Source organism: Meleagris gallopavo, chromosome 19 (assembly GCF_905368555.1).
Source record: "Meleagris gallopavo chromosome 19, MGAL_WU_HG_1.1, whole genome shotgun sequence".
Taxonomy (NCBI): Eukaryota; Metazoa; Chordata; class Aves; order Galliformes; family Phasianidae; genus Meleagris; species Meleagris gallopavo.
Genome location: NC_139422.1, coordinates 4679981 through 4693401, shown reverse-complemented (window position 1 = coordinate 4693401; position 13421 = coordinate 4679981). Strand labels below are relative to the sequence as shown.

The 13421-nt window shown below is 49.7% G+C and overlaps 2 protein-coding genes across 10 annotated transcripts in view; both read right to left on the bottom strand.

Moving 5' to 3' along the window:
* EEIG1 (estrogen-induced osteoclastogenesis regulator 1) overlaps positions 1-3945 on the bottom strand; it is a 35662-nt gene extending 31717 nt beyond the window's left edge. For 4 of the 9 annotated variants that reach the window (XM_085239616.1, XM_085239609.1, XM_085239611.1 and 1 more), the window contains exons 1-2: positions 3766-3945; positions 2107-2745 (exon numbers count right to left, since the gene is read on the bottom strand). In XM_085239616.1, coding sequence (XP_085095742.1) covers positions 2107-2252 — 146 coding nt within the window. In that variant the 5' untranslated portion in view covers positions 2253-2745; positions 3766-3945. Of the gene's footprint in view, positions 1-2106; positions 2809-3410; positions 3609-3684 lie in introns of those variants that run through there. The other 5 variants (XM_010720828.4, XM_010720829.4, XM_085239612.1 and 2 more) reach the window with 4 other exon arrangements.
* A 5374-nt stretch (positions 3946-9319) lies between these two features.
* NAIF1 (nuclear apoptosis inducing factor 1) lies at positions 9320-13125 on the bottom strand. The gene is made up of 2 exons (XM_010720826.3): positions 12312-13125; positions 9320-11693 (listed from the first exon to the last, which is right to left on the bottom strand). The coding sequence occupies exons 1-2, from the start codon at positions 12814-12816 to the stop codon at positions 11230-11232; spliced, it is 969 nt and encodes a 322-aa protein (XP_010719128.3). The 5' UTR covers positions 12817-13125; the 3' UTR covers positions 9320-11229.
* Between the last annotated feature and the right edge of the window lie 296 nt (positions 13126-13421).

The window sequence follows — 13421 nt, the reverse complement described above, 5'->3', positions numbered from 1 at the left end:
AAGAAAAGGTCCAAACTGATTGCAGAGCAAACACTGAAACTTCCTGCGTAAGCTGTTCATCCTAAGATGACCCAAAAGACCTTTCAACTCCAAATCAATCATTTTTTGAAGTGGCTGATTTAGGAAAAATGATCACAATCCCTAACTAAGTGCACAAGCTTTTCATACAACACAGATATAGCACCAGCTTCCCTACGTTTCTTCAGGTCCACGGAATTTCAAAAAGATCACGGAAAATGACTAAAGGAGCACAGAGCAGAGCCATGGCAGGAGCTGGAAGCCTTTCCATGCAGTACCTCTTTTCCTCACCACTCCTGGAAATTCATGAAGTTTCTGTAGCTGCAACAGGGGAAAATATTTGAAAAAGGTCAAATGACTCAATACCATTGAGACCCGTAACTTTCCCAGCAGGAACAGGTTTCCATGTGCTTTCAGTTAGACTACAGCCAGGTCAGGGGGAAAGGCAGCAAGCCTAACAGCCGACTTCCCCTTTGCTCGTTTATAAGCCATCGAGTGCAATGGATGTGTTTGGTTTGAATTACAGATGAGTTTGTTGCTGGAACACATCTGCAATCTGCAACACACTGTGCACTGAGAGAACTGCTGAACCCCAGCCAGCTCTGAAAACAACCAGACACGGCCTGGATGGCTGGCAGTGTCAGCAGCCACCAGCAGCGCGCTCCTAGGAGCTGCTTTCAAGGACAACAAGGAGATGGAGATCGACATTCCTGCTGCAGGCTTTTTCTGAGCCACCCTCCACTTAATTCAGCTTATTGTGGCTCCGGGAAGCAGAGGGGTTAACTTCTTTCTAAGTTCATATAGTGTTTGAATTCCTTAGATAAGCTGCTTCCACCAAACACAAGGATGTAGCCTCAAGAGAGTACAGTGTAAGGAAAAGCTCTTTTGATAGATATTCTTCAAAAGAGAAATTAATTCACAGTCCATTTTTGCATGTGTTCCATGCTCACACTTCCTATACACCTCAGATGAGGTTGCAACATGCCTCTGGAAAAAGAAACAAGCTTTGAACATTGCCCTATCATTTCTGTTTCCAAGACAGAAATGTTTCACTTGCCCAATTGAATCTCTCCCAGTACAGGAAAGCACAAAGCACTGCACCACAAAGAGCAAAATCAGACCAAACCAGGCTTTAGTTCTGGTATCAAACAGTTACCAGCAAGCAGAAGCACACGCTGTACCTTTAAAATTGAGTAGTTACTCAGGAAAGTTAAAAAACAAGTTTGAATGCCGTGGAAGGCTTCCTTCACATACTGGGGCAGAAAGAAAGCAAGTCCAGGCTGCTATGGAATTTGCATTTGCATAGTGCTGGTGATAATCTATGTGCATAGCTGGAAACAAAGCGAGTTTTTATTAGCAATTAGTAGCAGGAGTGGGGACCGGTCTGCCCGAAGGAGCCTGAGGAATGCCGATACACGATGACAGAAAAACCTTATAAAATATGTAGCAGAATGATCCCACTATGACAAATCGTTAAAAAGAAAATACTGCAGCTGTAAATTTGGGAGATGCAATGCTATTTGTTCAAGGAGATAAACTGTATCTTTAGCACTGACAACTTTGACTCCAGGCAGCAGTTCTCCCTTGCACAGCAATTTGCAATGCAAAGCAAGCTACTTCCACTCTTATCAAGAACAGTAACTTCGAAACAAACAGAGTGCAAAGCTGGGGAGGGTTGAGTTGCTTTTATAGACACAGCTTTCTACAGAGTTGATTTTCAAGCGCTGCACGAAAGCAGTACAACACAACATCTAAAACAGGACATGGAAACTTGGGTAAGGAGGGCAAAAAAAAAAAAATTATTATGTGGGCTTCAACCTGAAAACCCATCTCCTTCAAGTGTGCGACCTCCTGCTCCTCCCGCCCCTGTGTCTCTGAAGATCACAGTGCAGCTCTATCAGCCAACGATCTCCAGGCTTTGCTCTCCCCTGTCTCTGGAAAATGATATGGCACGTGGGGCCCAACAGCAGAACTAGTGAAAGCATATTAAAGGATAGGCAAGTGGTAGCCACATGCCAGAGCAGTCGAGTGAAAAATAATCAGGAAAAAAAGAACATCCAGGAAGCAAATCTGCAAGCAGCTTCTTACCTGGTAGATAAGCTAGCAAAGTCTCCTCCATCTAACAGCCTGATTTTGCAGAACAGAACCCCATTCACAAAGGGGACAGCAGTCAGCTCTTCTAGAGTAAAACTTGTCTGAAATTTGAATTTCTTCTTCTTCATCAGGAAAGCCATGGGCAAATTCAGTGTGGAAAGCCCAGGAACTCCAAACAAGATGAGGGAGGAGTGGCTCAAAACACACACAGACAAGCAGAGGAACAGTGCTTGTTCCTGGAGCGTAAGCAGGGAGTGAATTCCAGTTCAGTTACAACGACGGCCCAGCCTCAAACGAACAATCTTCTTCTCTTTGGTGGTCGGATCTGGCTGCGGGATCATTGCCACGGCAGGCTTCAGGTGAGGAGGAAGAGGTCAGATTAAATCTCTGCAACATCTCCAAGGGAAAAGGAAGGGAGATAAGTAAGTCTCAGCTCCAGGCCAGCAGGAGCTGTTCCAGTTAGAGGCTGCAGTGCCCTGACTTCAGCAGAACCCCTCCAGCAGGCATCTCTTGCGGGAAGTCATCGTGAGTTTCTGAAGAAGCCTTAAGTCTGTGCGCAGCACATACAGAATGCTTCCAGGTTCTCTCCCCTCTTCCTGCGCTACTCCTTGGTACAGGTCTTCAGGTCAGCCTCTGGGAGGGAAATGAGTAAATTAGTCCCAGGCAGTCCTGGGCTCCTCCTCCTTCTCTTAAAACCTGTTTGGATGGGTAATATTCAGCACACACTCATACCAATCTTAAGAGGTATGGCCCCAATTAGCCTGGTCCCAATATCCTCTTTCCCCGGTTTGCCTACGGCAAGCTTCACTGCTGTCATGCCCCTCACAACTCCTGTTTTGCAAAGCAGCTAATAAAAATCTGTTCTATTTTCACCCGTCATCTTCTGTTCACAGTTCACAGCCCACATCGCTCCAACCACACACGTAACTCTGTCTCAGGAAATGCAAAGTCTGTTTCTCTTCTGGTTTTCCAACCAGCCCTAAGTGTTAGCACCTGTATCTCATAAACAGAGAAACCGGCAGAGGAGAAAAAAAAAAAAAGCAAAAAAAAAAAAAGCAGTCTGCTCCAGATTACACAGCACAGCAACCAAACCAGGTCATCCGATGCCCATCCGCCAGGCTCGCTGAGCTGTGCTCTTTCCCCCAGCACCGGGTCCGCACCAACAAGTGCCCCAACAGCTCCGTTCGGGGGCCAGACAGCTGTTTCGCTCCACCTTGATGCAACAGCCAAGCCATCGAGGCTTATCAGCATCAAAAAAGCAACGAGGCCATAAACGCCGAGCGGCCAACGATCCTCACCGATACCGAGAGCTGCAAAGCGGCGCTCCCGCTGCCCGCAGGGATGCGCGGTTGAAGCCTCGCTCCGCCGCCCTGTGAGGACGCGAAGCTCAGCCGTGCTGCAGGGTCCCGCCGCGCGCCCCGGCTCTCGGTCCGCTCCCAGCCCTCGCTCAGCTCCCCAGGCCTCAGCCCGCCTCCGGACCCGCACGCTCGGCTGCCCCGAGCTCGCAGCCCGCCTCCGGCACCCCCCGGTCAGCTCCCAGTCCCGCTCCCGGCCCCTGCCCCACGGGCTGACCCGCGGGAAGATCTCGGCCGGCCTCCCGGCTCTCTCCCCGGCCTCTCGGCCCGCTCCCTGCCTGCCGAGCCCGGCTCGCACCTCCTGCCCTCTCCTCGCACGGCCGCCGCTGCTCCCCGCCACGGCCGCCTCTGCTAGCGCTACGCCAACTGCGGCCGCTACGCCAACGCCGCAGGCAGCCCTACGGCAGAGCAAAACCACTACCGCACTTCGAGAATACGGAGCCGACACTACGTAACCCCCTTCCACCGCCTTCCTCCCCGGGGACGGGGGGAGGGGAGGACGAGAGCCGCGCTACCTGATTGGCAACAGTTAAGAGGCGGGACGGGAAGAACAGAGCTTTGATTGGTTTATTTTACTCGGGGCGGGGAAGAGAGGGCGGGGATTGGAGGAGGCGGCTATCGGTTCAAGCAAGACCCGCCCCCCTGGCTGAGGGAGTGGGCGGGACGCGGGGGCTCCGTAGTGGCCTCGGGGTCGCCTCAGCGGGAGGGCGGTTCGCTGTGGCCGTTTGGCCGCTTCGGACGGCACGGAGAGTTGCCATTCCCGTCGGTACGCCCCATCACCGTTCCTCAGGCTAAACAGCTCTGAGGCGGCTCTGGGGTGCGTGGGGCTCGCTGAGGAGACGGCAGGCCTCTGCCCGTGGAGCTGGGTGCGAGCTGAGGTGTCTGTGCCTCCCTGTGGGTCCAGGTGAGGTGACGGCAGCTCTGACAGATGTCAGCTCTGTGGCCTCCTTAGCACTGCAGCTTGCCAGCCTGGAGCCTGTCCTCCTTCTCACAGCCTCTCTGCCCAAGCAGCTCTCTGAGGGAAAGGCCCAGCTGGCGGCTGGAGTCTCACTTTCCATGTGTGAGATGTGGCAACCAGCTGAATGCATCTGCCAGCATGGTTCTCTCCTGTTGTTACGTGCTCCTGCCCTGTCCCATGCTGGGGCTGGGAGCCCTGGTTAGGTAGGATTCCATTGTTTAAGGGCAAGCGGAACAAAATGTCACTCCTTGTCCTGAAGGAGTCTGCAATCATTGACTTGATTTGCCAATTTGTAAAGTTAGGGATGTGTTGCAGAGAAGTTGAGGCTCACATGGTAGGGACTTTTCCCAACCCTGCTTTGCATGTTTGACAAAGCTTGGATGAGAGCCTGAAAGCCCTTACTTTGCCTGGCTTTGATGCCCAGATTCCTCCCCTTTAATCTTTGCCATCCATACAGTGCTATCAAATAATTCTACCACAGCGTGAGTCTTTAAAAGGAAATTCAGCTAGGAAAAGTACACAGCAACATGTGTGGATGGAAGATAAAGGCTGGGTTAGAGCAAACACTGTTAAGAGTTCCTGCTCACCAGGTTAAATAGACACAAACCTATGCCTGGGAAAGCATTTCTAGTGTTGGTACAGTGAAACCGTTGCAGGAGATGTCAGTGTTCCTACATTTGTTTTGTGGAGGCTGCTTTTAAAGGCAGGGCCTGAATCCATCCCCTCAGTTGATATCCAGTGTTTTCAAGGCCTCATGACATTGGTAGAAATGGGCTGATTTTTTTGCTTTCTGTGTCTTAATTTATTGGGAAAGAGCTCAGCTTCCAAATAGGTAATATTTGCCAAGATGGGATTCCTGAATGCTGGAAGCATCTGAAGAATCCAGGCCGGTCCTTCACACTTCTCATTCTCTAAGCATAGCAGTGACAGACCTGTCGATCTTTCACTTCCATCACTAGGTAAAGGACAAATGATCTGTCTGTTTGCTGTGTGGGAGGAGGCCTTGTGTTATCTGATATGATTCACTCTGATAAATAACCTCCTCGGAGGATTGCTCTTGTTTATAGCAACAGCCTCAGATGCTAAAGTTTGCAGAGATTGTAATCCTTGCTGTTCTCACGCATGTTTACTCTGCAGTTTTATCAGAAATCTCTCTTGAAAACCTCAGTGTTTTTATAATTAATTGAATAATGTATCTGATGTTAAAAATAAACTGATTTGGAAAAATGCCCAGTGAGCTGCTGAGCTATGTGTAATAGAGCAACCGTAGTTCAATTCTCAGGGGTACGTATATTTTCCTAACAAAGGCAGTCTCATGATTTAGAGATTAAATCTTTATTAGTTCAAAATTCACCCTGTTGATTTTGCTGTGTTTATACTGCATAATTGTTTATAGACAAATCCACCTTTTTTTAAAGGGACAGTACTTCTCTGAATGTCTCTGTTGTTTGCTGCTGGGAGGGATGTTGGGGTCCCCAAGGCATCCTGAGCCCCATGCAAGGGCTGTCAGAGGGAACAGGGCATGTTGTATCTCTGTCCACCCACCATCCTACCCCCTGGTTTTATATTCTTTCCCGATCCAGGTCCAAAACATTTATTCAGGGTGTCCCTTGATAATAGATGTTAAATCTGCTTACCCCAGACTGAAATGCTCAGTTCTTCCTATGCTGGTGCTTGCTGTGTCATCAGTCTTGCCCCACAGTGCCTTCACCTCTGTTCTGTGAACCTCAGCCACGTCCTTACCCTGTGCTCTGCCTGACCTAAGCCTTTCCTGGTTCCTCTCCCAAGTGCTGCCACCACTTCCTCAACTTTTGCTGTCTCAGGGCATTATCTTATCAGCCTCAGATAATTTATCAGTTTGGGCTGTGCTTTGTGCTGGGCCTCACCTCTGCTGTCACTGAAGAGGGGCTGATCTCCACGCTTTGCTTGCCTTGGGACCAAGGTGCAAGCAGGAACAGAGATGGCTTTCCATGCTTCCTCCCTCCCAGCTTAGAGCACTGAGATAAACAGGCAGGGAGAAAATGAAGCAAATTGAATTCAGAAGGGACAGAACTGAGAGGAGTGAAGTGAGATGGATCCTGAGAAATGTATGTGGTGAGCCATCCGATTCTCTTTCTTATCCCAGAGGAATTCCAGATACACGAGCAAATCATCAGAACCTGTAATCTACATCATTAGCATCTTCCGCTGGAAAACATCATCAGACTAATTCATTTGTCCTGGCAGCCAAATGATTAAAGTTTGAAAACCAAATTATACACCATTGCTGCAACAGTGTAAATACATAATTGGCTTTCCTCTATTAGATCTGTAACTTCTCATAATAACTGTAATGAGCTTCTAGTCCTGTCATCCCATCCTACCCCCAAAACAACAAAAAAAGCCTATCACACAATGCTCTGTGCTACATTCTTCACACCGTGATGGCCAAGTGCCTGCAATGCACTGCAGCTGGGAGCTGTGGGCCGGTGCCTTGCCCAGTGCAGGGCTGGGAGTGCTGACCCCTGGCAGGGCTGGGTGCTGGTATGAGCCCCACGTGCTGCTGGAAACCCCAGCTCCCCATCCCATAGGATTTTCCTGCAATACGGAGTTATTCAAAGCTTGCCTCTTCCCAGTTTAATAACAGGCTGCCAGCTCGACTTGCATCTGTGTTTTTCACTAGTTCCATATTTAACTGAACTTATCATCGTAAACCCAGGAACTGTTTCACTTTCTGTGCCAGGCTTGGTTTCCTGTTCACCTGCAAAGGACACACCTGTCTGGTGTGTTTCTGACCTGCCAGGACTGGGGATCCTGTTATCCAGAGACAAAGGGAGCACAGGAATCTGGAGTCGGTGGATTCCTTTCCCAAGGCATGTGGCCAGACCTGAAAGCCCAGCTGCCTGGCTCTTCTGTGTTTACTGGTTTCCATATCTGCTCCATATTTCATGGGAATGTGCAGCAGGGCTCTCCATTTGTTTCTGGGAGGCCTGACAGTGGCATGGGAACAGCTTTGCCCTTCCGAAATCCTCAGACTGGAGCTCATGTTGCCTTGAGGCTTGTGTTTATGAAGCCTCATCCTGCGCCTGGATCTCCACAACCTGGGGGCTCATGAGCCCAGTTTGCAGGTGACTGGGCTTTGGGCTGACTCCCAGAGCACAGCTTGGAAGCTGTGCTGATGTCTGTGTGGAGCTTCTTGTCACGTGCTTGCAAGAAATACAAAGAATATTAAATGCTTCGATTTTCATAACAGACCAGACTTCTGTTGACAGTATCTGTTGGCAACAACCTCTCAGATGTCAAAAAAAAAAAAAAAAAAAAAAAGAAAAAAAGAAAAAAAGAAGCAATAAACCAACAAGAGGATACTTTGCCAAAACAGGCATGACAAACTAAAAACATGTTGGAGGAGGCAGGGTAATTGAGGCGAATATGCAGATGATATCATTCTGCCTCTGTGGGGACCAGCTTCCAGAACTGTGATGCACCTATTTCAGCATGCTGTACCTGTGGGATACTGACATATTTATGTGTTGCCTTGTAAAAAATCCTAAAACCTGCCCCAGTGCTTATAATGAAGGAATTAATGTGTATCTTGTGCCTGCCCGCGTGTCTCTGCAGTGAATTCACTGCAATGAGAGCTGTGAGCCCAGCAGCACCGTGTGCTCTGGGAGCAGTGTGTGAGCACAGGCATCTCTGCTCTCCTGTTGAATTTCTTCCTCTCCAGGCTTCCAGTCCTGAAATGATCCAGCAGTGAGGAGAAGGCGGGGCACAAAAGGTCTGTAGGACTTCTGGAACCATCTCACCAGGTCTCTGCAATGCACTCTGCTCTGCTGCTGCAGACCGCAGCTCAGGATCCCAGCGCCTTGCCCCATTGTGCAGTGCCATCTCCTGGAAAGCTGTGCCTGCGCTGCACACGTTGCTCGCTGCCTGAGCTTCACAACCAGGCTTTTGCTCCTGAAGCACCTAGCAGTGCCACAAGCAGAAAGCCACAGCCTCGAGGTATCTTCTGACCCACCAGAAGTGCTCCAGCAGACTCCTTTCTCCAGCAGCAAGAAGTACAAAGTACACTCGCTCTCCCCTCTGAGGAGCCCTGTGGCAGCACAGCCCTGCACGGCTCCTTCCAGCTCTGGGTGGTGAATAGAAATCCCTAGGTACGAATAAACATCTGAGAGATGCTGTTCCTTACTTTTTGTTCAGCTTTGGGCACAAGTTCTCTGCTCAGTGAAACGCCAGGCACGTCAGTGCCCTGTTTACCTGATCTTCCTGGTTTTGACTTTAAGTGACATATTTTCTCTCTTCTTTCCCAAGTTTGATGACCTCGTCATGAGCAACAACCAAGCCCCTAATCACACTACTCACCCTGCATTTAAAATGTTGCTACATCTTTTTAATGAGACAAAAATGTGCACGTGGAACTTGCTCCTGAATGCTACTGGCTTGACTAAGATCTTTATTTATCCTGAAAACACACGAAAAAATGGGTGGTGCTGAGGGCAACGCGTTTACTCCTAAGGAACAGTAACAGAGCTTAAGTGCTTAGTCACTGCAAAAATGAACACAGCAATTTAAATCCCAAGGCTGGTATTTCATCCATCATTTTGGGCTATTGGAGCGTGTTCTGAGCAGCTGGGAGGTTAGCATGCTGTGGTAATCTGTCAGATGCAATGAGCTAACTAGTGAGCCAAGGGAAAGCTGCAAAGATGTTATTGGAAAAAAAATAAAAAGGAAAAAAAGACAATTATATAAATGTAAGGCCACAAATTTCATGAACAAGGAAAAAACGAACACACATGGCTGCTTACAGTTTTCTTTGACCTTTTCTGACCGAGTCCTCTGTGTTGCCAACTTGTTTTCACAGACTCACTTTTCTCCTGGAACATGCTGATAAACTGAAACAGACTGTTTACCAAAAAACTTTTCTTTTTTTTTTTTTAATTAAAAATCATATTTGTAAAGGAGAGATCATTACACAAACGAGGTAAAACAACATTTATGACGTAGTTTTCTGCTTTAAAAATAATTTTCAATTGAGCAGTTGATTTGACTCCATAAAGTCTGAGAGAAAGAATCAGGAGAGCGTTACTCACATGGCTGGATGCCCAACAAGGTGGGAAGGAGCAGCTGCTGCTGCCCTGACTCAGCACCAAGATGTCTGTGTCAAAGGGTCAGAGCCTCCCAGGGCCAAAGTTCTAAAGCTGTTCTTTTCTCACCCATCAGCCTCACAGAGGAGAAATTACTGAAGGGCAGAGGTAGACAGCAGAATGTTCACCCACTGCTCTAACTGGGGGTCCTCCAGCAGCATCCTGCCATAAAATATGTAAGGGTTTCATGTGATTGTGCAAATTCAGTCTTTGCTCACACTTCTCAGCCCAAAAGGAGACTTAACAGTGAGAAAATATCAACTCTGAGAAAGTTTGGCTTCAAAAGCAGTATCTGGCAAGCAACAAGCCTATTAAATGTGAAAGGTATGGGAAAAACTTACACTTTTTCTTTTTCCTTTTTTTTTGAAGTTAGCTTCCATGCACCTACAAGTGGAGCTTGTCATCTAAAAGTTTATGAAGCTACTCCAAGTCTGTAAGAATCACACTCACCATCCTGTGAAATGGAGCTGTCTCAGTGCGGACCAAGCCCAACAGCCCCAACAACTCAAGGAGATTAGGGGCTGCAAATGCTACTTAGCCCTGTTTAAATGTGAGAAAATAGGTGAGGTGAACCTCAGAGCCAGTTCTCAGAATCCCAGTCAAAGCCAGCTAGCAGACTAACGAAGAACTGCTGGATTTGCTTCTGGCTCCTAACAAGTACAGAACAAATACCACCACCAGAACCAACTGACCAAAACTCACTCACTCCAATCAATGGCTGCCAACCTCCTAAACGTTGTCTGCTGGGAACTGTTGTGTGGCTGAAGCTCTCCAGACCAGCTCCACTTGGAGAGGCTGAGCTATTACGAAGGTGGCAAACTGTGCGTTATGAGACAGAGAGGGTGTTTTGCCTGTAAACCCACCTGAATTAATTTTTTATGTGTCTTTGTGTATTAAATATACTGGGACAGGTAATTGCTTCCAATACGTATCCCAGGACAGTATCTGGTAACCAAGGCATGACATTTTCATCACATCTGCTTTTAAAGTTGAATTTCATGACTGCACGCAGATAGAACATGAGGTGAATACACTATTTTAATCCCATTTATATCCTTGGGGGATATGGGTGGGATTTGAACTGCATATAGTAGGCTTAGTGCTAGTCTGTGTGGGTGAACTTTGTGCTCCAAGAGCAGTATCCACAAGCTCTCAGTGCAGAGAAAGGTTGTACCACCTCTGATACCACGTTTCCAGTAAATGCTTTCATCAAGAGACAGAAATGCATTCACTACCAGACACTACAGTTTATGATAACTGTACGTTGGCAGCTTCTTTGCTGTGACTTAATAGCAAGACTGTCCATGTTTGAAGTCAGTTAAAGGCTATAGATCAAGGCAGAGGAAGAAAGATGTGTCATACTCAGAAGAGCTTTTCAAACAGATAAAAAAATAATTGTCTTTTTTCTCTCCCTCTTTTTTTTTTTTTTAACAAATCTATTTTTCTGAGGAACTAAAGCAACCGATGTTAGGTTCCTTGTTTATTAAATCTCCTGCTTCTGCTCTGTATGATGGGTCTGAAAAGGCAGATTAGCATAAGATTAGCGGAGAAGAAAGCTGTTCAGGCTCAGCAAGGCTCCAAGGCGAGCCATTGCACACTGACAAGAGCCAGCACCCCTTACTCCGTGTCCAATGGCGGCAGGGGCAGATTTTTTTCCAATAAAGAAGTCCCACTGCTGTTTCTTTCACTGGATAATGCCATCTTGCTGCCCAGTCTGGCTGGGGTCAGCGGTCACCGAAGGACTGGGTGTATTGCTCTGCAAAAATCGACGGAAGTCCTTAATCATGGGGCGGAGGACCTGGATGAGGGCACTCAGTGCAGCCTGTGTTCCTTCCATGGCTTGAGCCTGGCGCTCCTGCGCACATGCCTGCACCTCCTGAGAGCGACGGATCATCTGAAGCAAGTCATTCTGCTGCTCCAGGTGCTGGGCAATCTCCTTCACGTGTAAGTTGGTCACTCGCTGCTCCTGCAGGAGCTTTGCTGAGTTCAGAGCAATGCGGCTTTTCAACTCCTGGGGTTTTGCAGATACTTCGTGTTGATGTGCCATCATCTCCAAGGGTGCTTCGGCAGTAACTGTGGCCGGGGCTTCTGTTGTGCAGTACTCCACGACCCCATCCTCCAGACTGTGGTAAGTCGTCTCTGCAGGAACTGAGAACAAAGGACAGAAAAGGGGTAAGGAGTAGCTGCAAAATGGGTGTTTTTATCTACAGGACTATTCAAGGAATGTAACAGGAATACTGCCTGTTCTGTGAGATAACATACAATAAACAGTGAATGCACAAAATAACTTAAGTCTACTCCACCCTCATCCAAGTTTCCTTCTCGGATGTACAGAGCAAGATCCAAAGGAGCAGGGTGCGCCATATCTGTCTAGATAAAATCTCTTTCCAACTTCTAGTTTAGAGCACCATTAACCAACTGACACAAAGGCAAAGAGAAGGCCTAGAATGGCACTTATCAACAAGATGGCCCATTTGGGGCAGATCAGGAAATCAGCTCTGGAGATATTCCTCCCTTTTACTTTAGTTCCCCAGAGAAAGGGACCAAAGGCTCCTTGCTTTCCTTGCTTTAAGGCTGACCCCAGCTGTTAAAGCTGACTTTCACGCACATCTCCTAGATGCTCCCCTACAGCACAAATGTGTTTTCACGACAGATGGGCGCTTTGTTTTGACAGGAGCTCCCTGCAGAGGGATCACGAGAGGATGCTAGGCCTCCCACTGGGCCATCAATCCGGAACAGAGCATCTTCACTGAGCGCAGCACTCACTCTGGGTCAGCGTGACGGTGGTGGCGGAGGCGGTGATGGGGATCTCGGTCCCGTCGGCCGCCCCGCAGTCCCCGCTGGGCAGGCTGATGATGGTGGCCTCTCCCAGCAGGTTGCAGATGCGCTGTTGCATGGGGGTGAGGATGACGGGAGCGGCCGTGGCACCGCTTGGGTCCTCGCCTTCCGTCCCGGCGCCGCCGCCGTTCTGGCTCTCGCTCCCCCCTTCCATGGCGGCTCGCACTTGGGCCACTTTGCGCCGCACCTCGGTCTTGAGGTCGGACCATTTCTTCTTCACTTCGGGCAGCTCGCGGTGGCAGGTGGCGACGGCGTTGACGCGCCGCAGGATGTCGTGCCAGGCGGCGGCCTTGGCGGCCAGCGGTACGCCCGCGTTGAAGTGGTTGATGAGGAGGTGCTTGCCGCGCTCCAGCTCCTCCACGATGATCTCCACCTCCCGCTCCGAGAAGTTCATCTTCCGCTTCTTGGCCGGGGGAGCCGGGGGCGACGCCATGGCCCTGAGGGGAAGCGGGGGAGGTGGAACTCAAAGGGCTCCTCAGGGCCCGGGGGGCCCCGCTGCCGCCCCTCGGCCCTGCCCGGCCTCCCGCGGGGCCCCCCGGGCCCGCTCGCCCCGGGCCGGGGAGGAGCGGGGGGGGCCCGAGGCCCCTCGGGGCCCGGAGGTGTCGCTCCCTCCCCGCTCCCCCCTTTGGCACCGCCAACGGTACGCAAATTGCGTACCGCAGCCACCCAGCAAGCCCCGCACAACGGCCTCCACCCTGCGACACTGGCGTAATGGCTTCCAGAATCAGCCCCCTTTCCTTCCTCGTCTGATTGGGCCGACCGCCTGTCTGTTAGATGAAAGTCTCGCCCCCCCGCGGGGAGGGCTGCGCCGTCATTGGCCAGTCGCGCTGTCCATCGAGAGGGGCTATAGCCGGCCCCGCCTCACCGCCTGCTTCGGGCCACTGGGCCTGCGTGAGTCCAGCGAGAGGCTGGGCCGCCCGCCTATTTCCCTGCTTTAATTCCATTGGGTACTTTTCCCGTCTATCAACGCAGAATTCGCCCTCCTCTGGAAGCTACTGGATGCATGCCATGTCCATCAAGATCCAAATGAGGTCCTGG

What these genes read in the sequence shown, in the direction of transcription:
- NAIF1 (XM_010720826.3), bottom strand. Translation starts at nt 12,816, where the DNA reads ATGGCGTCGCCCCCGGCTCCCCCGGCCAAGAAGCGGAAGATGAACTTC. An exon ending in CACCGTCACGCTGACCCAGA is followed by an intron (nt 11,694 to 12,311) that starts GTGAGTGCTGCG and finishes CTTTGTTCTCAG; the next exon opens with TTCCTGCAGAGACGACTTAC.